The sequence below is a fragment of the Echeneis naucrates genome, chromosome 7 (genome assembly GCF_900963305.1).
Source record: "Echeneis naucrates chromosome 7, fEcheNa1.1, whole genome shotgun sequence".
Lineage (NCBI taxonomy): Eukaryota > Metazoa > Chordata > Actinopteri > Carangiformes > Echeneidae > Echeneis > Echeneis naucrates.
The window spans coordinates 16631578-16653096 of record NC_042517.1 but is presented as its reverse complement, the minus strand read 5'-3'; the positions used below and the strand labels follow the sequence as shown (position 1 = coordinate 16653096).

The following is a 21519-nucleotide window of genomic DNA, read 5'->3' as shown; positions in this document are numbered from 1 at the left end:
CAAAACCTTTTGGAGGTTCACGTCTTAAGTCTTGAACAATGCCAATGGGAGCAAATCTAGAATGAGAACTTCGTATAAGAGCGACAGAATTTGTAGCGTAGCATTTTAGATTGGTTTATCATTTGTATGCAAAAAAAAGGAGAGAAACAACATTCTTTTTAAAGTCACTTTTATTTGAACTTGGGATAGACAAACTCCCAAAAAGGAGACAAAACATAAAATGAATTGTCATTTTGCCAAAATTTATTGGGAGCCTTCATACAAAAAAATGAAATTATGGCTGTAAAAAGTTACAAAGGATTATTGTTGACATTGATATAGTTTTGGCATTAAGGCCTAATAACCTAACATTTGTGCGATTCCTTGTCATTTATTTTAAATCTAAAAATGGATTTAAACAAGCAGATAAGACTGTAATATTTAAAAGCATACAGACCTGTAGATACCAGAGGATTACTCCTCAAATAGTTTACAACACAAACCCACAAAAAAGTTTGGAGGAAAAAAAAAAAAAAAAGCCTAATTTTCAACAGTGAACTTGTGAATTTGAGGCAACTTTTATTACACACAGCCAACTAATTCCAATGTGTCTGTTTCAACATCTCCATGAATGCAAACAAATGTATTTACACTGCCTTTCGTAAGCATGTCTGACTATCGGCGTGCTGGGTTTAGAAGCTGCTTCGCTGTGACTGAATCAGGAAAGAGGTTGTGGTAGGTGGGAAGGGGAACATAGGCAGCTGTTATCATTTTGCCTAGGAGGGAAAGAAAAAGTTAACCTGCTGAATTATCTCCATTTAGTTTGAATTATTCAAAACTAAATGGCAGGACGACATACCTGCAAACCAGCGTCCATGAAGTGCATTGACAGTTGCCATTGCTGCTGGAATCGAGGGGCACTTCACATACACATTACCCTGAGTGCACAAAGAAAATAAATATTCAGACAACTCTTTGAATTTGAAAAGTGTCAAAAGATCTGAGAGATCTTATTAGTCATAAAGCAGAGCGAGACAGGCATCGTGTACAGTTAGGTCTTGCATTGTAAAAAGTAGATGGCATATAATGTTCAAATTTTTAGCTAACAATCTCAAACATCTGTTTCATTACTTTGCCTACAGCTACAGAGAAGTTGTAACAGCATGTTTGTTTCTGCAGCACATTTACTCCCATAAACCTCAACTTACTTGAGCCGAGTTCTTATCGACATAAATGTGAACGATTCCGCCATGTTTGTTGCACTCTTCGATGACATCATCTTGGATCTCATTGGCCCAGCTCGGATCATTTTCACTGAAAAACATTCAGTCATATCAGACATCAAGCTTTGGGTGGTGATGCGCCCTTATTTACACTGAAAGGGTTTTGCTTCTGCTGTTCCTACTGCAAACAAAAAGAATGGTTCCAAGTTTTCAAGGTCGAAGACAATGTTTAGCTGAGACACATTTATAGAGAAAGATCTATAGTCACGTTTTATCCCCATCGCTTGCTGAAATCTTCAGGCAGCATGGAAAGGAGGAAAAGTGCATGTCACTATTTTTTAAAGGCAAACTTGAGAAACGGTCCTTACGCTTGTGGGTTGAACAGGTTGGACAGCTGAAGGCAGTGTGTGGCCAGTGGCTGTGAGGGGAGGTTCAGGGCTTGGCTTGGAGCTGGAGTTGGAACAGCTGTTAAAAAAAAAAAAAAAAAGTAAATTTTTCACATGGCTTTCTAAAGACAACCACAAAACATGACTTCTATTTTTGAGCCTCACCTGCTGGAGCCCCCATGTTTCCAAACGGTATGGACCCGCTCATCTGTAGTGCCTGCTGAGCAGCAGGAGGAATCTTAAGTCCAGTTCCTGTGGAGGAGAGAAAAATTGATTTGTGCAAGTGTAAAATACACGACAATAAAAATTCTGGTTATTTGAGTGGTCAACTGAGTTTTTGCTTTGACAGTAATAACGCTTAATTTTGGTGTTTCATTCATTGGGGCCCTTTATGTGAGACTGATAGAAACCTTGAGCTGAAATACGTTATGACAAATGGATTTCCATGAATTCACCTAGTCCTATGAGCCAACATTATGTGCTTTGTGTACATACAGAAAAGTAAAAAATTAACTGCCAGTTAAATTAACCTTAACACACAATGGGAAACTGATAATTCTATTTTAAGTATTGCCATGATATGCACTTACTTTATGCCCTTCAAGTACTAAAGAGGAGCAAATATCAAATACAAGTTGAACCACAAAATGTGTCTGCACATTTTTTCCCCCCACCACCTCAATCCAAATGAGTAATTTTTTATTTTGGTTCAAATGTGTCGCACACCAACACGTACCTTCTGCAAGTCGAGCCATAAGCTGTAGACGCCCTGTGGTGCCCAGGTCAATGCCAGTCCTCTCGAGCTCGTCGTTGTCCAAAAATGAACTGGCTGTCGACGAATCTGAGCGTTCTGTTACATGTCCCACTTTCATTGGACGACCGGCCAGCTCAAATCCATTCAGCTGCTCCAAGGCCTTTTTTGCACATTCTGCATCTGCAAACTAGGAAAGGTCAAGTGGTTAGAGTCAAAGTCACTGCGAGCAATACAGCATTGATGATGAAATACAGAAATTTTAATACCGATATAAAACCATATCCTTTGGATCGTCCAGTCTCACTGTCCATCATAAGCTGGATTCCCTCAATCTGTGGAAACCAATGAAGAAGATTGTAACCGATGCATGTTGACAGTGTAACAATTGTTTTGTTTTAGTGAACCTTGGGCCTGACCTTTCCAAAAGGTTCAAAGATCCCCCGAAGCATCTCTTCAGTAATGTTGAAATGCAGTGAGCCCACATACAGCCGCATCGGACCTGAGCTGCCCTTCTGTAGATTATTGGCAGCAGCTGCAGCTCTGTTTTTCTCAGCCTGTGATTATATGCAGAAGTATTATTACATTCATTCACTATGCATCAAACATAAGAAACTGCCTTATATTCTATATTTCACCATACCAATGCAATCTAAGGTAAATTAATTCGCAGGGTTAAAGAGATAAACATTTTAAGTTCTTCTCTCCACCTCAAGCAGTTTGATGTATTAGCTACATAACATTTAATATCAAAAGTGAGCCAACAGTTGTCAGGAGCAAAGAAGATCCAGTGCAGAACTGTATTAATACCGTCACTCACTTAGGATGAAGGAATACTTTGTGAGGTGAAGACACCCACCTGAGAGGCCTGAACGATGATGGGAACTCCTAAGAGCCTTTGTCCAGTTAAGCCAATTGCCAGTGGTACAGAAGAAGCCTCCACAAACTCAATGTATGCAATACCCTTCGATCTCCTCGAGTTTCTGTCCGAGATCATCCTCACATCTCTGACCTTCAGGGAGAAACGTGAGTTTAAGAGATCATTTCTTCATAAATACACGTTGGATCATATTAACATGCAAATCAACTGACCTTTCCGACGGCTGAGAAAAAATCTTCCAGGTCTCTCGCTCTGATTCTGGCAGCGAGCTGCATACAGAAAACTGTGCGTGCATCCCTCTCCTCAGGTGTTAGGTTGTCAATTGGCTGCCTAAAAAGATAGAATGCAAACTTGAATTAAACAAAACAAGAATGTCCCTGTTAAAGTGAGCCACTTATATTACAGAAACTAGAAATATGTATGACAATAAATTAAATCAGACACCCTTTTTTGTTGTAGTTCCATATAGCATCCTCATAATCTGCAAATTGACTTAAATGCTAAAATGTTTAAATATGCTTGCTTCCAGGTTGTTTCCTGATGACAAAACACATGAAGAAAAGAAAATAAGTAACTAAAAATCTCTAAATTTCTTAAAATTTGGTTTGAGGAGATCTTTGGATCTGGGGGTGCTGTAACATCATCAGTGTAAAAGATGAATATTTTTCTCACCTGATTGGACTTTTCTCTTTTTTGAAGGGGCTCCGGCTTTTGGAACGTTTCCGGCTGAAACATTAAGCAGAATAATTTCTTTATGTGGGCAACATGGAAGAACAGGGGTCAAAATCTGTTAATGTAGAAACGAAATCTGTCTAGGACCGTTGCATAAAGCCTCTGTTTACTCTTCACTGACTGCATGACATCTGAATCCAGTATTTGCTTATGTTTCATAGAATCTAATTATTCCTGTCTCCACAATGTTTCCTGTGTCACTGGCTGCCACAACTTCAAAGCGGAATATTTCCACCCCCATGCCAAAGGAGGGTTACCCCAGTAAATATATTGTACTTGCAATAGAACTTTTAACAGTCCTCAAATTGTTAATTATTAGCATTAACATTGAATGAAAGAACATTTTTGTCTGTTCATTTACTTAATTTCACACATGCACAAAAAAAAAAAAAAAAAGAAGCACAATTTGCATTTGCATGTTCTACACTGAATAGAATGTGCTTATTGTAATCTCATGCTTGCAAAAAACACAAACGCATCCCCCCAACACGAGGATGTCCGTTTCTACACCACTGCAAACTATAATCTTATGAATAAACTTTTCAAAGTACACCATTATTAATGTCAAAGGTGGAATTTGCGGCTGTATTGCATTAAGTCTTAAAAATAATTTACATAAATAAAGGCCCCTGAGGGAACATCGAAGTAAAAAGGGTCACATACACAGGGCTTCTGCGTGCTCTGTACCGCCCAGATCGTTCCTTGCTGCGGGAACGGCTGCGATGACGCTCTCTGCTGCGGCTTCGTTTTCTGTCACGGCTACGGCTCCTCTTCTTGCCTTTCTTTTTGTCTTTACTTCTGCTACGTCTCTTCCTAGAGCCTGGGCTCCGGCTCTTGCTTCGGCTCCTCCTTTTCCTAGAAAGACATTTTACAGCAGTGCTATCGAGGTGCACATAGAACAGTTTTAAACTGGATTGGATCAGTCTCTGTGGTTAATTGAAACTAATGCAAGGAAAACAAAACTTACTTCTTGTTCTGGTCGTCATGGCCGTTTGCATGAGAGGACTTGATCTCATCCTAAGCAAGGTTGATAGAAGAACATCATGAGGACGTAGGTGAAACATTTCAAGTCGTCAAGGTACAGGGGATTGGGAGGGACAAGAGAAAATGCAAAATATATTCAATTAATAATAATACTTCAAACTTCCTACTGTCATGTCTGGACAGTGTCCTTCCACCACCCCAATAGCTTCCCATCCCACTGCTGTTTTTTTTTTTATTTTTTAACAAGACTGGTGAATAGTTAAAACAAAGATAAGGAGCGTGTCCAAGATATTAGCTGAGTTCAGGAAGCTTTGACAATTCAGGTCATCTCCATCATCCCCCTTCTAATAGATCGTACCAATGCCACTATTTGTGCCTAAACATGTGACCACGAATGGCTCACAGCCACTAAAAGAGATCCTGTGTGGTTGGTGTCAGTCCAGTGATCTTCACCCATTTTCGTTCTTGGACTGTAAGAGCTCGATGCCACCTCTGTCACACATCTTGCCCTGAAGCAAACAGGGATTCACACTTCTTAGTAATATTGATGCCCAAGAAAATAAATGAATAAATAAAAAAAATTAAAATTAGAAAATCCATTAATTCAGCCACGTGTTATACTACTGTTATTTATTTTGCATTATGAAGTAATACTCAACCTTTTGACTTGAGAAGGAATTGTTAACTAGTGAAAAATAACTTACTTTATAATACAATGATGCCAGATAGAAGTATCTACTAACAGTCATTGTAGTAATTTATCATTATCTGTGGTGTTGTGTAGCATGCAAAATCAAGATGCTGATTCACATTACAGTTGGCTATGGCAAAGAGGCAGTATTCATATTTACAAACAAGGGGAAATTATTCACCAGCATTTAGCCATAAAATTGTGGAAAAGCTCATGAGTTTGCACAGTCACACTCTAAAACTGCAATATTGTTGTAAAACATTTGAAATGACAACAGTTTTTTGATACAAACAAAGTCTCCCTTACTTTACGGCTTTACTCATCAGAGCAATTTGATGAAAAGTCAAATTTCTGGACGTGACACAGCGATCCCTTCCCAACGACACACTCTGCAGGACATTTATCGTTCCATTTTAGGATCGAGGTTCAGATCTGCCTGCGCGTTCAGAGACAGTAACAGCATGCAGACTGTAAATCTGAATACTGCCTCCTTTGCTGGTCAGGTAAAGATGGGCTTATCAACCATTGGCATTCACCTTGTTGCAACCGAATAGGGATTGGCTGTTCTAGGTTGAATCTCTTTTAGTCCTAAGGTGAACCACAGTACATCAGTATATGCACAATAACTACCTTCCTTTTTTTCACAGTTCACAGTGGAATCAAAGATGAATTCATGGGAGTAGAGGTGAGATATCATTAGGGAAGTCTATAAAGAGAGATAGATGTGGATTTATTTATAATTCTGTATTGCGGTTTAAATACTCAATCACACACCACACAACATTCAAGTAAACTTTGTCAAAGTAGCAAATATAAAAGGACTCAAGAGTAAATCATAACAGTGAAACAGGCCTTATGTCCTGAACCCACCTTTCTGTACGGCGCCTCCAGCATGGCCTCAACGTCAAAATCATCAGCCATGATGATCCTGTGAAAAAACAATCAACATTAAATACCTCAGAAAACCTTTGCTCCTGCAAATCATCACATTGAAACAAGCAAATAAAAAACTCTTTTTAGGTTTGCAACAACAACAAAAAGCCTAAAACTTTCCCATTATTCAAACTGTCACCCACGAAGAGGTGCTTACAACCATAATCTTGCGTAATGCTAAGTTTATTGTTGTTTCATTGTCGGTATTTATCTGCGGTTAAACCTGGGGGTAAAATGGGCCATTTACCGCGAAAACGCCCCAGCAGTTGATTAAATAACTAATCTGCAGTTAAACTGATAATGAAAATAATCAGCTGCAGCCCCGCTTACAAGTTTCCACACGGACACCTTTCCTGACTAAGTAAATCAAACCTTTATTGGCGCTTCTCACATCGATATTTACATTTCGTATCACGCCGCGGATAATTTTCTTGATTTCTAATTGTGGTAATGATTAAACAAATATGTGTTGACAATTATTATGAAGTTAAAATTTCCCTCCTCCCACGTTTGTGTGTGCATTTTGTTAGACGAATCGCTCAAACTTGTTTATTGGTGAATATTACGTGAAAACATTACAGCGGAAATGTAATGTGCTCGATTGAGTTACCGAAACTTCCTACTGTTTTCATACTATATAATTTTCACCAAATACGGTAAACTTAGCTCCAAGGTAGTCTGCTACCATTTCCTATTAGGTCACAGATTCAACAGAGATCAACGTCCACCGTATGTGTAGTGTTGGGAGCCATCATAAGAGCGTAAACATGCGTTACGCTAACCGCGAAGCTAGATGCTAACTAGCCACATTCGTGCTTCAACGTTAGCGCATTTCAACGACCCTTGTTAGCATTTTACAGCCACATTTGATGTTAGAATATACATTTATCGATACACATGTCAATCGGCGCCACACAAATGCAATCGCCCTCATTAATAAAGGTTTACAAAAAACAAGCAATGTTAACTTTGTAAAAACAGGCGCTAAGTTGCCAGTGAAGTGCCAATATGGCGGCGGCGAGCTAACTGCATTAGCACACATCGACGTTAGCGTTTGAAATGGACGAAACGACTTGCCAAAGTCAAAATATCGCAGAAAACGTGCAGCTGGGGTGATTTCTTTCGACGTCTCCTTCTCGGTGGGACACAGAAAGCTAAAAAGATGTCAAAATTTCCCCAAATTATGTAACCTGTTTTTTGGGGTTTTTTTTTAGTAGCAGTTCGCGGCCTGGTTATCAAATCGCTCAGTCTGTCGCTCCTTCCTTCCTCCTCGGTCGCCTTCTTCTTCTGGGACGCTTTCGCGGCAGCTGCCGTATTTCCGGTCAGATTGCTGCCCCCTGCTGGAGCTTACTGAAACACTGATTCACTTTGTTGACCTGAAACTAAAGCTGTGCTGTGCTTCAGATGTCTGTATTCAGAACAGTGCCTGGTTTCCATTACAAACTTATCTCTTAAACACAAACCTTTGAGCCACAAAGAGGATTTTCATGGACTTTATGTTTGTGTCGCTAGCTAGATCTGCTTTGTTGATGTGCAGAACCTTTGATGCTCATCAGCAAATCAGGATCTGGAACACAGCCCGATGTTGTGTTACTAGTGGGCGTCAGCATTGCACCACTTCCTTTTTACAGAACAGACACAGATTAACCACCCAACATCACAAAACACATTTAAATGACCACCATAGTTCCTGGTTTGCCTGCCAAAAACAACTGAGGGCACAATTCTGTTTCTGGCTCCGTGTCACCATCTAGTGACTAATCTAAAGAAAACTCATGTTCTCCATAAGACATTCATATCCAATCCATGTCAAGAATTGTGTCCATCTTCTTATTTCCTGTTAAATTTTCATATTGTGTTCACATTTTTCGTGTTACATGCAATATTTGTTTATAGGTGTGTGTGTGTTCCCCTTATAGCACACACACCACACTCTCATAATACAATTTTCTTGTTTATATTGAACTCACTCACTTAACTATTACACCATTATTGTATTTTTTTTTTTTTTTACCTTGTGACGTATCTACAGCAGCTGTATATACATTTCATTTGCCAGTTTCATGCTGATGCTGTTTGTAATAGATGCAGTGACAGCATTTAATTGATTCTCCGTTTTAAAGAATGCTCACCTCAAAGAACTACTTCTCAAATGTAAATGTTGAAATTGGGAAGCAGAGTTCCTTCTGCACTAACTGAAATATAGGACTTAATGACTGGGGGAAAAAAGAACTGCACACAACTTTAAAATAGTTTATTTCCAACTTGTGATAGGTTGGCAAAAAGAGCTACAATGTTTAATTCCTCTTAATGTTTTCTTGTAGGACAATAAATAAGCATTGTTGGATAGTCACACTGGATTGTTCTTCATTGCCATTTATAATCACTAGTAGTTATTTACAATGTAATGGGTGTAAACATTTAATATTCAATATTAGGCCATTTAAAATCAATGAATTCTCTCATATATAAAGACAAGGACCAACACTTTTTCTTCCTCAGTCAGCTTAATTCATACGCGTGTGAATTGCATTTTAGGCAGCAGAATCATCAGTTGTAATTATGTCATTGAGTTTAAGGGGTGCATCATAGTCCGGGGGAACATCAAAAAACGGCTCATCATCAAAACAGAAATCATCAGATGGCGATGCGAGGTATGGCAGTTTTAAGACGAAGCCTGTGAAGACGCCTCCCAGCGCTGACACTCCGATGGTGGAGAACACAGCTGCGACCTGGAAGAGAGCCTGTTCCTGTGCAGTCCTCCCGAGACCTGGCTTCAGACCAGGGATCATCATCTGCAGCTCCTGCAATTTGGGGTCCCCTTCCACAGGTGCCCTGTGTGTAAATATTTCATACAAACTTGGGCCATAAGCCTCCTCATTAGCCATCAGTATAGCAAATATCCCTGCAGCACAAGAGATGAGTCCTGTCAGACCATGCAGGTTATGTATTCCACATTGATCCTGGATCCTGCAGTGCCGTGCCAAGAAGGGGCTTAAATACTTGTATCCCAGCATGCATGCGGTACAGCCTATTGTACCCAGAGCGTATGCAGCTACAGGTGTTATCATCATATCCACAGATGCTCCAACTGTCACACCTCCAGCCAGGGTGACGTTCTGAACATCCGCCATAGTGATCTTACCGTTTTTGTTCAGCATTGCAGAGAGAGCGAAGGCTGTGAGTGTGGAGGCGCTGAGGCCGATGAAGGTGTGGAGGATGGCTCTGTGCTGGTCATCTCCTTTTAGGGTTAATGCTGAGTTGAATGAAGGCCAGAACACCCAGAGGAACAAGGTTCCCATCACAGACAGGATGTCAGACTGGTAGCTGGTGCTCTCCTTTGCGTGGCCTTCATTTAGATGAGGCCTATAAAGCATAAAAGTCACACCCAGGCCAAAATAACAGGCAAAGAGGTGAATGAGAATTGATCCTCCTGCGTCGTTGATCTTCAGATACTTCAGCACAGCCCATTCTGTGACTGCGAAAATGGGCACTTCCAGCAGAGCCATGACTAGCAGCTGCAGCGGACTTGTCTTCCCCAGCACTGCGCCGAAAGATATCAACACCACAGCGCAGGCGAACTCTGCATTTATGAGGTTGATCACCCCAAGGTGTATCTTACCATCGTGGCTGAACTGGAAGTACCCCTGCACGAGAATGGCCCACTGGATGGCAAAAGTGGCTGTGAGAAAGTTAAAAGCCATCCCCCCGAAGCCGTACAGTCGGAAGAAGGCCATCAAGCATCCAAAGCCCAGAAATATCATGACCTGGATGTCTGTAAAAAAAGGGTAGTCCTTGTACACTACGTTGTCCATGGGGTTAGTCCGGTTGGTTTGAAATCTGGCATCAGCATGTTCATCATAGGTGACAAAGGCAGCATACAGGATCACAATAATCACCTCAGTGGAGAACACAAACACAGGTAACCGAACGCGCAGGCTGATCGGCTGTGTCTTCATCCTCACAGCTCTTTGGAGCAAATGGTGAGAATTTCTTTTGCAGTGTGACTTCTATGTGTTTAGATAAGAGAGGTCAAAGGTATGGGTCGAACCTACTTTCACTCAAACAAACACAAGCATTATTGCCTGCAGAGGGGAATGAAGCTGGATGGACTTTGACCACTGTAATACGACATAGATACATCAGCGTTTTTGTGCACATCATCAAATCTATAAATTCAGATTAGCTTGTCACTAAAACTATATGCATCTTACATGAGATTCAGTTATATGCTGTAAGGTTGTCTTTTCCTTTGGCACAGATTTCTTCAGATCAATCCCATTGAAGGACTTCTTCTGTAAGCAGTAATTTAAAGCGTGAAATAAAAAACTGATGTTGTATATACTGAGTTTGTATATTCAGCTTCTTTGTTGTCAGTTGTAGTTGAACTGTATTCTTTGCACCACAAGGCCTGCGTAGAAATGAAATCACGGTCCACAAAATATGGTGCTGTGGTCCTGGTAATCCAGTTTTATTTGAGAATATATTTGAATTATTCATTTGTCTATTTTCTTGCTTCCGGTTAGGCTTGGTATGATGACTTTGTTAGTGCACATCAGCTCAGAGAGACAGAGAAATTATTTTGAGCAAGCTATTTTGTTTTGCAAATACTTTACCTGCCTCATTCATTCAGATAACAGTACATCGAAAATACAGTACAGTGTAGTGTAAAGATCATATTGAACAATATTGGGTTGCTAAATCCCTCTCATTCTGGGGAGTCCTCCACTTTCCCTCTTGCGCCCACATTGTGGAAGAGTCACTGGAGCATTTTACTTGCAACTAGCATAAATCCCAGGAGATTTAAGACAGTTGTAGTTGGTTTACCTTTACAGTAAAGACCATACTTTGAATCTAATGTGATTAAAGTCCTACTTGAAAGAATGCACTGTGATGCTGTGCATTTTCAATATTTTCAGATTTAAGATAAAGAACAGTCCAAGGCTCTGCCTTCCTCTCTTCAAATGTCACCATTTTCCTGAATTACCAAATTTCATTTGCTTTTCTCCTAAAAGTCCAACTTTTTAGCTGAACTGCTGCAAAGTGTTTCCAGTTCACCTTTAAGTCAACAATGGAAAAACATGACCAAAAATTCTTGCTCTGTTATCGTTGTATTAAAATTATTTAAATTTATTCCAGTTTCTGCCAACATATGAAATGGTTCCTTTAAACCATTACTTGAACATGATTTGTAAGACATGTTTTTTTTTTTTTTCCATTTTACAGTTTAAAAGACAATACAAACAGCCTATAATCAAGCTATAAAAGTTGTATTGATACTCATCTTACACGTAATCCCAAACCGTAAAATCACACATCTATTTACAAATGCCCCATCTTCACTTGATATCCATATTCACCTACATACAATGTTCTCAAGGGTGCTCATAATGCCAGAGTCACATGCACAGTGTAAGATCACGTAAGCTACGCTTTTTACACACACATTCTTGTTGAGGGAGTGTAAAAACTGCAACTCTAAACTTCTGCAGACCAGTGACTGGTGTAAAGTGCACTATGTCAATATGATATTTCTGTTTTCCCATTTTTAATAATTTAGCTAAAAATAAGATTTAGAAAGTGCTAAAAAGCAAACAACAAAAAAAAAAGTATCCGCTTTGATACAATCTGGTATGGAGTCTAGACTGATGACAGAAATAACAATAATTATTTTTTGATTTTAGCATCAGGCTCTAGCATGACAAAATGGGAAAAATTTTAAAGGATTGGAACACTTTCGGCCCTGTATATACCCACAGAAGTAACCCATTATGTCATAAATTAAAATTAAGTACAGAACTATTCATACATGAGGTCAGGCTTGGTCAAATCAGGCATTGAAAACAAAACATGTATACAACAAACTAACAAAAGACAAAAATACATTTCTATGAGGATGATTATTTCCTTTTTGTATAAGACCTCCATCCAACACACATCATAAACACTTTGTTTCCTGATAGATATCATAAAAACAAATAATTCTGGTGTGCTACTTGATGCAAAGAGGACCAACTCTTATACTCAATGGATTTTGAAGAGCACAAATGTCTATGACAAAACAGAACATGCAGAAGAGTTTTATATGTTCCTAACACAACGCACAGACACTAAACGTCCACTGCATACACACACATACACACACACACACACACACACACACACAAAGTTAGATGTCATAGATAGAGAAGTACCCAACAGCATATTGTCACTTGCATTAGTTAAGCTTAAACTGTTAAAAGGTTTTGATTCTAAAGGCGGTCCAGGTGCTGTGGAATTGGTAGCCTGTATTCAGAAACTGGGCATTAAAGCCAGTTTATGGATGTCTCACCTAGTATAGCGTCACTGCAAGTGTATATTTTGGGACCTTTATAATGTAATTTTGAATGTTTTATTTTGATTTTTTACCATTACTTGATGAATTTTCTGCCACAATGAAGCAAATTCCATAAAATTATTAAATGCTGTGAATGAATGTAGAAGCAAATAAAATATATGACCATTTGACATTAAATGTTCAAAATTTGTGAGGAATGCTTAGTTAGCACAATGTATTCTAGTGCCTTTTACACATATAAACATCTTTCAGCTGTATATTGGTTTACATAATCATAATAGACACAAAATGCTTAATTCCTCCTGAATAAATTGCATCAGATTGGTACACCAGAAGAGAATTCGGGTGTACAATTTGTTCTAAATTTTTTATGTCTGGAAAACTTCCAAAAGTCAGCTGTAAAAAATGCATTACGTAATGGCACATTTTATTTGCAAATAATTGGTTATCAATCATGAATTTAAATGCTGATATTATTTCTTTTTCTGAACCCCTAAATAATGAAATAAACCCGATATGACACAATGCAGATTACAAACCCACTAGTGCATCATCTACCACAAGACATTATCTGGGATTTACTCTGGATATACGGGGAAATACTGCTGCATGACTGCAGAACACTGAAGGTATTGCATATGTTAGTCATCAAGGCTCGGTACTTAAATTGACCTGCTCTGAAGTGCATTACATTTGTATGACCCCTCTCCAACTATGAGGGATAATGAAGTCAAATACTCAGGTTTGGGTTAATTTTACTTCAATCAAGCTCTAAAAAAATAAACTGATAAATCAGGATGGCTGATTTCTCAAGAGTTCCCATAATGTTCATAAACTAAAGTTGCACAAATAACCTCAACGTTTTCACAGATGGCTAACGTGATACCTAAGAAATAAAATAAATACAAAATAGTATCACATTTACGTATCCACTTTGCCTCTGTCTCATTTGGGAATATAATATATATATATATATATACAGCTCTGAATTCTGCATTCTTCGGTAACTTCATGTGAATGTTTTACATGAACATAAGAGGACCCAAACTTTTCTCATTATTATGGCTAGTGCTGAAACATTATTACTCACGTGCTTCCAACTATTTAAATAAATACAAAACCCCCCAAAAATGTCCAGAAATGAAAGACATGACTGATAAATACATAAATAACATCAATACTGAATAATAGAAAATAAGAAAATGGTAAAGAAAAAACATTCCCCTTTCACTAATAACCAGGAACTAAAACAAAAAGACAGAACAAATAAACATACAAGACAGCGAAAAGAAATGTTGGACTGCTTTTCAAATTTTCTTCCATTTTATTACTACTTATTTTCATTTGTATCACCTACGGCTACTCATCTTTAGCATCTTCTGTCATTCACCAAAGGAACGGAGTGAAAGCTTTTAAATAATTTAAATCAATCTTTAAGATCTTATTGCAGTATTTAAATATGGAGGATGTTAATCGGTCCCATGTATTTCAATAAATGAGAAATTAAAAACTAAGAATATGAAAGAAAAGAAAAGAGTGTTGTTTATTTTGTGGCTAGTTTCTTGCAGTCTTGATATTCAATTTCAATTCAGCTATCAAAACTAACACATGCTTTTATACACAACTGAAAATTATAACTGTTATAATTCTTGTATGTGGGCGACCAGAAGGTAAACGATAGTGTTTGATCTGTTAGATGTCAACTGTCAACTCCAAAGTCTGAACACAGCATGTGACGGCAGGTGACTGGATAGGTGCGGGAGGATTTTCCTGGAATAACACATAGGCAGGAGAGGGCAGAGTCCATATAGATGCCAGCAAAAGCCCTTCAGGAGTAAATGGTGATGACCTCACGTCCACCTCCGCGCACCAGGAGGACCCGATTGAGACCCTCAGTGAGCACCTCAAGAAACTCCATGTCTTACAATGCTCATGAAGGAATATAAGTTTTTTTTATACATACATGGCACTACAAGATCAATTTGAACATCAATCATTTTGAACATTCTGAACAAAGCTTTTTTTTTTTTTTTTTTTTTTTGGAGGGGGGGGTTGTACTGTCACAGGCCTGGCAGATGTACTCAAGTAACCTGATTGAGGCAAACAGATTTTAAGATGTAATGTTATTATTGTCAAGTCAAGCTATTTTAACTACTTTATGTCTTACTTCAAGCTAAATATTTAATTGGATTTTCCATCACTTTCAACACATTTGACTATCTGTATTTGTCATTTCAAAACTTTTTGAAATAGAATTGAAATAACATTTATTTTATTTCATCTAGCACTAATAAATGTACATTTAATCCATCTATCATACTTTGTGTTGTAATAGTTGTTTCTGTGGCTAAAATATAATGACTGATATTATTTACAGTCCTCACAATGATCACGACTAGTTATATGGCATTCACACGTATACATGTGTGTATGCCATATAACTGGGTGAGTTGTTTGGATGCTTTTATTGAGTTATGCTTAATTTCTGATGTCACTCTGCTCTTCAAAGAATTTTCTCTTGTGGGACAGGAAAAATGGGAACTGAAATGATCTTAAGTACCCAAAGATAAATCAAATACCGGATATAATGTGTAGGATACAGTTTTCAATGCCCACACGGTTCCTTGGCGGCCCAGGCATGTTCAGCAGCACGAGCTTTGCCTCCTTAGACTTTTTTGTGATAACCTCATTGAGCCGCAGAGCTGTATGCATGCGCCTCACGTCACTCTGGTTCCTGATGTGGGAGACATTCAGTCACAATTTGTTGGGGTTACAAATCAGCTTATTCTTTTGAGCAGCTCTGCTCAAATAGTTATGCATGTCTTACTGGAAAATTGTAATACTTACAGGTTTTCCCATTCCCTGCAACAGCATGTTTGGAGGAAAATAATAATAATACTGTGTGAATCACATATCAGATATGTGTTCGGATAGGACGCTGCATTTGTTAGTATTTTAGGTTCAAAGTTTTATTTGTCACGACCACGGAAACAACGCATATCTCCTCAATCCCTGGAGCACGGGTCGATGCCTACAAATATTTACTCCTGACCAATGCCCTTCTGTGTATGTCACGGGTTGTTCTGCTTCCTGTGCACATGATGAATGAGTGAAGGGAAACTGATGGGTTACTTACGGCTTCATGTTGAAGAGGTCTTTGCCCGGCTCCGGGTTTGCTGCTAAAAAGGTCTTCCCCTTGTCGGTCCAGGTGGCAGCACCCCCTGCAGGTGCAGCAGGGGCCGTGGTGCTGGTGGGGCTGGTGGGTGTGGAGGCATTCTTACTGTGGATCAGCTGTACCTGTTTTGGGTTGGAGACAGCCACAGACTGAGAGAGGGACACCGTGACATGACAGCGTGACGGGGTGAAAGAGAGGGAAGACACATCTGTTAGCAGAGGTGAAACCTGGTGTCTGTAGGACTGAGTGGAAGTGAAGTAGGTGTGTAAGGAGAATAAAATTAGTCCAAACACGTTCTGGGTTTTCTGATAACCATCAGTGAGATCTGACACAGCAGGCCACTCAATCACCTGCTTCCATTTCTTTCCCTCCGTTTTTTTCCTCCTCTTTTCTCTCTACACTCCAGTAAGCTAAAGGACCCCAAGGTTTTTATCTTTTTATCAATCATACCTCCTGACATTGCATGATTTGGCAATGCCCTCGTTTTGTGTATTCCCCGCTCAGTTCTTTGACAAGACCTCACTCAAAATGACGACCTTAGTTGTGGCCCATTTGCAAACTCTGAAGCATACCATGGTGGCTGATGTAGTCCTCAAACAAACATTTAGCCACAGTTGTTGGTCAGTTACAACAGGTATGTACCAATAACCACTGCGTAAGTCAGGGGTCACCAACTCCGGGCCTGGAGGGCCACCGTCCTGCATGTTTTAGATGTTTCCTGCTCATGGTCAGCTCATCATTGAGCTCTACTGAGGTCTGATAAGCAGCCACTCATTTAAATCAGGTGTGTTGAAGCAGGACAGTAGCCCTCCAGGACCGGAGTTGGTGACCCCTGGTGTAAGAGAAGCAGTTAAGTCAGATGCTGCAATTTTACAATGTTTACACTCAGGATTCACACCAGGATGCCATAAACATTAATGTTTCTGGTGTAGGTGTCGGAAAGCAAAGGTTTACTGCTGTGAGATAGTGTAACGCCACCTGCATGTGCAGGGCCCTGGGCAGATCTGGCAGGCTGAGTATCCTGCACATTGTTGTTTTTTAATAGTCATGGGGGGATGAGAACATTATGGTTTACCAATGGCCCGCACATGGCCTACGACCAGACCACCCTGATTCACCACACCTTCCTTTTCTTCTTTTTCTCGTCTTAACGAGTAACTTGTATATTAATGGGAGATACAGTGGAGTGAAAGTATGCAATTTATTTGGGAAATGTAGAGAAGTAAAAGTGAGACTTGCTAAGCCAGACAACAACTTAAGTACTGTAACAAAGTATTCTAACTTCATTACAATGCAACACTGCGGCACAAGAGCTTTACCCAAGATGGAGCACAGCGGGATAACTGTTTTGGAGGGAACAAGGCCAGACGTCTATGAATAAAGAGGTTATTGTTCCAAAGGGGGCAATAGCAACATTACCTCCTCTTCTGGTTTTTCTTCCACACTGGTTCCCTCCTCAGCACTGCGCTGTGAGTGCAAATTTGATGTGTTTTTACGTCGGATGGACCCACGGGATGAATCTGTAATACTCTGGATCTATAGTTATATAAAAAAAAAAACAAAAAAAAAAAAAAGTAAAGGATGAGCTCCAATGTATAATGTAACATTTCCCTACAGGGTTCCATCTTTCATCCAATCTGTGGAAACCAGTCCAAGCATTTCGTGCTCTGGATCTGATACTTGCAAGATAATATGTCCATGAAAACATCAAAATTACTATACCATTCATCAGTGGCCTGTATTGCTTACACTGACAAAGTTTATGTTCATCCAAAACTTTTTGTGTTTACCTCTCTCTCCATCTCATTCTTGGTCAGATGCATTTGTTTGAGGATCTGTGATCGCTGCTCCATAATCAGTGTCTTCTCATAGGTGTAGGCAGATATGTCACCGTCATGCTTCACAGAAGACACATCTCAGGTAAAATAAAACCATCTCTTTGCCAAATATTTATGAGTCCAACCAAATGTGTCAGACAAGTCTCTCACCATCTCCACCACTTCCACCTCAGCATCAATGCGCAGGTGATACAGGAAGGTGATGAGGTCTTTCTTCATCTGGATACTGTTGTCATCCATCTGGGCTACAGTGAAAATGCGCATCTTGCACTTCCTCCACACCTTCGGGACAGAACAGGAAAAAAATACTCTTAGTGTTCTTTTAATTGGCACCGTCTGAAAACTTTTGGCCACGGCTAAAAAAAGCTCCCTCTGAAGCAAAGGTTGTGTTGGGTGTTGTTTCCCACCTTATGTTGGCGCAGCAGGAAGGGCAGAAGCATCAGCATGCCCCCATCATGGACGATCCACCACACATCTATGTGTCCTTCAGTAAAGCGCTCTCCGTTGGATGGGTAGCTGGAGATGTTCTTAGGAACCAACAAGGCCAGACTGGCTACAGTGGTTTCTCTGACCACTTCTGCAAAGGCATGGAAGATATGGATTTGTAATAAAATATATCAAAAGGAGCGAGAAAGAACCTGAGAAATGAGCAAAAGAAAGATTACTTCTGAGATTACGTTGCCTCATATCAACATTGGAGCCAAACTGATGGATTAAAGAGGCTAATTGAATTTATTAGAGGGTTAAACTTATTCAACATAAGTACATACATGGAATGACTACTTTTTTCTCATGAATATCCATTAACTTTTGTTCTTAAAGAAAATATACTGAGCAGGATGCTTTATAGTATAGTATAGATCTGGTTTCCTGATTTCTGGTGGAAGCACCATATAGTTTACCCAAATACCTTAAGTTCATTTCCCCAATATGCTGGTACTTTCACAATGCTTTCTGTCACATAAAACTCGACTACACATCCTCAGTGGCGGTTGGTGATTTCCCTAAATAATCTAAAACCAGGTCAATCAGATAACAGCAACATTCAAATTAATCATTCTTTCACTGTAGACAGGTTTTACCAATAAAGTTCCTGAACTGCTGGTGATAATCTGGCTGTTTCCAGTTCCGAGGCCAGCTGACCATCACAGTGTTGTGCTTCAAACCTCCCAACCCTCCAACTTGGATCAGGTGGGACGTCCCATCTCGCAGGTTGGAGGATATGACCACCTGAGAGAAGCCTTTCACCTTTTCTGCCTCCATTATCTTACGCAAAGACTGAAGGTACACAGAGAGATGAAGATTGCTAGTCAGTCTGTGATTAAAAACTTGGTATTTATGACAACCTGCACACTTCATGCAAGACTGATTAACACTGGACAAACCTGGTCTGCTCTTTGCGCGTCAATATAGTTGTCGAGGAACGTTCCTTGAACTGTCGTGCCAACAATTGTCAGACCTTTCCCCGCTTTTAGCTGGTTGGTCAGAGACAGAAGACGAGGCTGCTCTACATTCTGCTCAGCATCCACGTTCACCAGAACCAGGATTTGAGGCCTGGCCAAAAAACAAACAACAAAACAAAACAAAACAAAAAGAAAAACAAAAAGCAATGACAGTGAAACAGGTTTGAAAAATTAAAACCCAATTGAAATCGCACTTTTGAAATAAAAAATATATTATTATATATTATATATATATATATTTCAAAGGTGGTTTATTATTGAAAGAAAGAAAAAAAATGTCTTTCAGGTCAGAATGTCAGAAATGCAGTTTTTTTTACATCCATCAGCTGTAACTTTGGTATCTTAATTAACCAAAGGGCAGTTTTATGGTATGTACTATGGTACATACTTTTTAATGCGTCAAACCTGAGCTGACCTGAATAGTTACTTTTGTTTAGTCACTTCATCAGCAGGTAAAAGGTGCTGAAGAAGATGTGTTTGTGTTTGTAAGTTGGATAAGAAGGAGACTTCTTACCTAACTCAGAGAAAATAAGAAACACTAATCTGGGTTGTTGTAAGTGTAGCTTTTGTGTTGTGCAGGAGGTCACAGTGTGCCACTTGCTCTGCCTATGATAGACAAACCAGATGATGATTCACTGAATGTTGGATTGGTAGAATTATTAACACACAATTCAAATTACTGCAAAACTACAGGGTGTGATTTTTTTTTTTTACTAAAAAATAAAATACAATTTACTGATGTTTTTCTCAAGACAGGAAAAGTGAGTGATGACGCAGATGTTTATATGATAGAAGACAAGCTCATGGCTCAAATGAGTTGACTGACCTCCAGTTTTTGGTGTGTGGAGGTCCTTCCTCCAGCCTCATGAGGGCGAAGCGAGCTGCACTCAGTGATATTCCACGTATCCCATCACCCCACTCCTTCTCAGCTCTGTTACACAACACATTTGTGGGCCAGCACATCATGTACATGTGCAATGTATGCATTGAAATACACAAATACGTCCTTGCGAAAGTGAAGAAAGCCCCATCCTTAAACGTCTCAAATTAAATTACCACTGGAATGGATGTACCGCAAAAACTGACAAGGACAAACAGGGCGAAAGCTCAAGCTGAGTGCTAGAGTGTTATTTTACTCTTGCTCCTGGTCCTATGCTGTCATGATGATTACTTACCCACAGAACTCAATGTATTTGTAGATGCAGGTGGCAATGCCCATGGCAACTATGGCATAATACCAGGAACAGATGAACATGAGCGACAGGCACAAACTCATACCCAGGAAAGACAGAGCCCTGTGGGGGAGAAGGCGTCACATGCAATTGGGAACTTAGGCCAGTCTCGCACCGCTGCATGTGACACAGCAGGGACCGCAGCAGAAGTTTGACATGCAGTGTAATGCTGCTGAGGTGGGACTGGTGTCTGCTGCTCCTATAGCCGATGCTGCTCGCTTTCACTGGTCGAAATTGGGTTCAAATGCAGGTAAGACGACGTGTTTCAGCAGAGTTAAAACATATTTTTTTTTTTTTTTTTTTTTTTTAGCATAGGTTTATCACTCAAAAACTCAGTTGAATAAGGACTGTATGTGTGAGGCTTAATCAGATTTAGTCATGTGAAATAACCAAAGAGGCTCCTCACGTAGCAGAAAAAATGTTTTGCACAAAGGTGCTGATCATTTTGAAAATAAGACCTTAGTTGCGCCTCATTTTATTGCGTGAATCTTTTTATTTTCCTTCCCTGCCAGTGGTTTTAGTCAATTAAAATGATCAACAGATTGAGATACTGTGCCAAAGAAAATGCTGCAATGTGTGAGGAAAACTGTAAACTAAATAAAAACCCATGTAAGCAATGCAGAATACTTTCAAATCTGATTCGGATATAAATTGCATTCAGCCTAATTATTAGAAGTCAGGTCGTATTTATATCTGTAGACACTCCTTTCACAATGACCCATAAACTCACCAGTGGTAGAACTTAAATCGGGGCCTCCAGTTTGGGGTCCGCAGCAAAGTCTGCAGTGCACAGGCAAGATTGACAAACATGTAGCACATCAAGAAGAACCTGACGAAAGAAAGAGATGAAGGGAGGAAGAGACAAACGGAGGATGGAAAGCAGCAAAAGAGAACGATGAGAGACGATGAACAGGC

At 39.6% G+C, this 21519-nt stretch overlaps 3 protein-coding genes across 3 annotated transcripts in view; all 3 read right to left on the bottom strand.

Annotated features, from left to right (window-relative positions):
- Nucleotides 1–152: 152 nt before the first annotated feature.
- On the bottom strand, nucleotides 153–7851 carry rbm39b (RNA binding motif protein 39b). The gene is made up of 15 exons (XM_029506700.1): nucleotides 7637–7851; nucleotides 6497–6554; nucleotides 4919–4968; nucleotides 4615–4806; nucleotides 3892–3945; nucleotides 3432–3549; nucleotides 3199–3351; nucleotides 2759–2896; nucleotides 2609–2674; nucleotides 2325–2529; nucleotides 1754–1840; nucleotides 1571–1667; nucleotides 1188–1293; nucleotides 839–917; nucleotides 153–755 (listed from the first exon to the last, which is right to left on the bottom strand). Exons 2-15 carry the CDS (start codon nucleotides 6545–6547, stop codon nucleotides 655–657), a joined length of 1497 nt encoding a protein of 498 aa, XP_029362560.1. The 5' UTR covers nucleotides 6548–6554; nucleotides 7637–7851; the 3' UTR covers nucleotides 153–654.
- A 1242-nt stretch (nucleotides 7852–9093) lies between these two features.
- Nucleotides 9094–10518, bottom strand: LOC115045850 (ammonium transporter Rh type B). The gene has a single exon (XM_075353368.1). It carries the CDS (start codon nucleotides 10516–10518, stop codon nucleotides 9094–9096), a length of 1425 nt encoding a protein of 474 aa, XP_075209483.1.
- Nucleotides 10519–14724: 4206 nt separating this feature from the next.
- Nucleotides 14725–21519, bottom strand: part of slc12a5b (solute carrier family 12 member 5b) — a 39015-nt gene continuing 32220 nt past the window's right edge. The window contains exons 14-26 of the mRNA XM_029505461.1: nucleotides 21335–21433; nucleotides 20548–20667; nucleotides 20199–20303; nucleotides 19295–19463; nucleotides 18992–19187; nucleotides 18317–18486; nucleotides 18060–18191; nucleotides 17862–17969; nucleotides 17491–17607; nucleotides 16033–16220; nucleotides 15744–15758; nucleotides 15497–15630; nucleotides 14725–14816 (exon numbers count right to left, since the gene is read on the bottom strand). Of these exons, the coding sequence (XP_029361321.1) occupies nucleotides 14725–14816; nucleotides 15497–15630; nucleotides 15744–15758; nucleotides 16033–16220; nucleotides 17491–17607; nucleotides 17862–17969; nucleotides 18060–18191; nucleotides 18317–18486; nucleotides 18992–19187; nucleotides 19295–19463; nucleotides 20199–20303; nucleotides 20548–20667; nucleotides 21335–21433 (1645 nt within the window). The remainder of the gene's footprint in view (nucleotides 14817–15496; nucleotides 15631–15743; nucleotides 15759–16032; nucleotides 16221–17490; nucleotides 17608–17861; nucleotides 17970–18059; nucleotides 18192–18316; nucleotides 18487–18991; nucleotides 19188–19294; nucleotides 19464–20198; nucleotides 20304–20547; nucleotides 20668–21334; nucleotides 21434–21519) is intronic.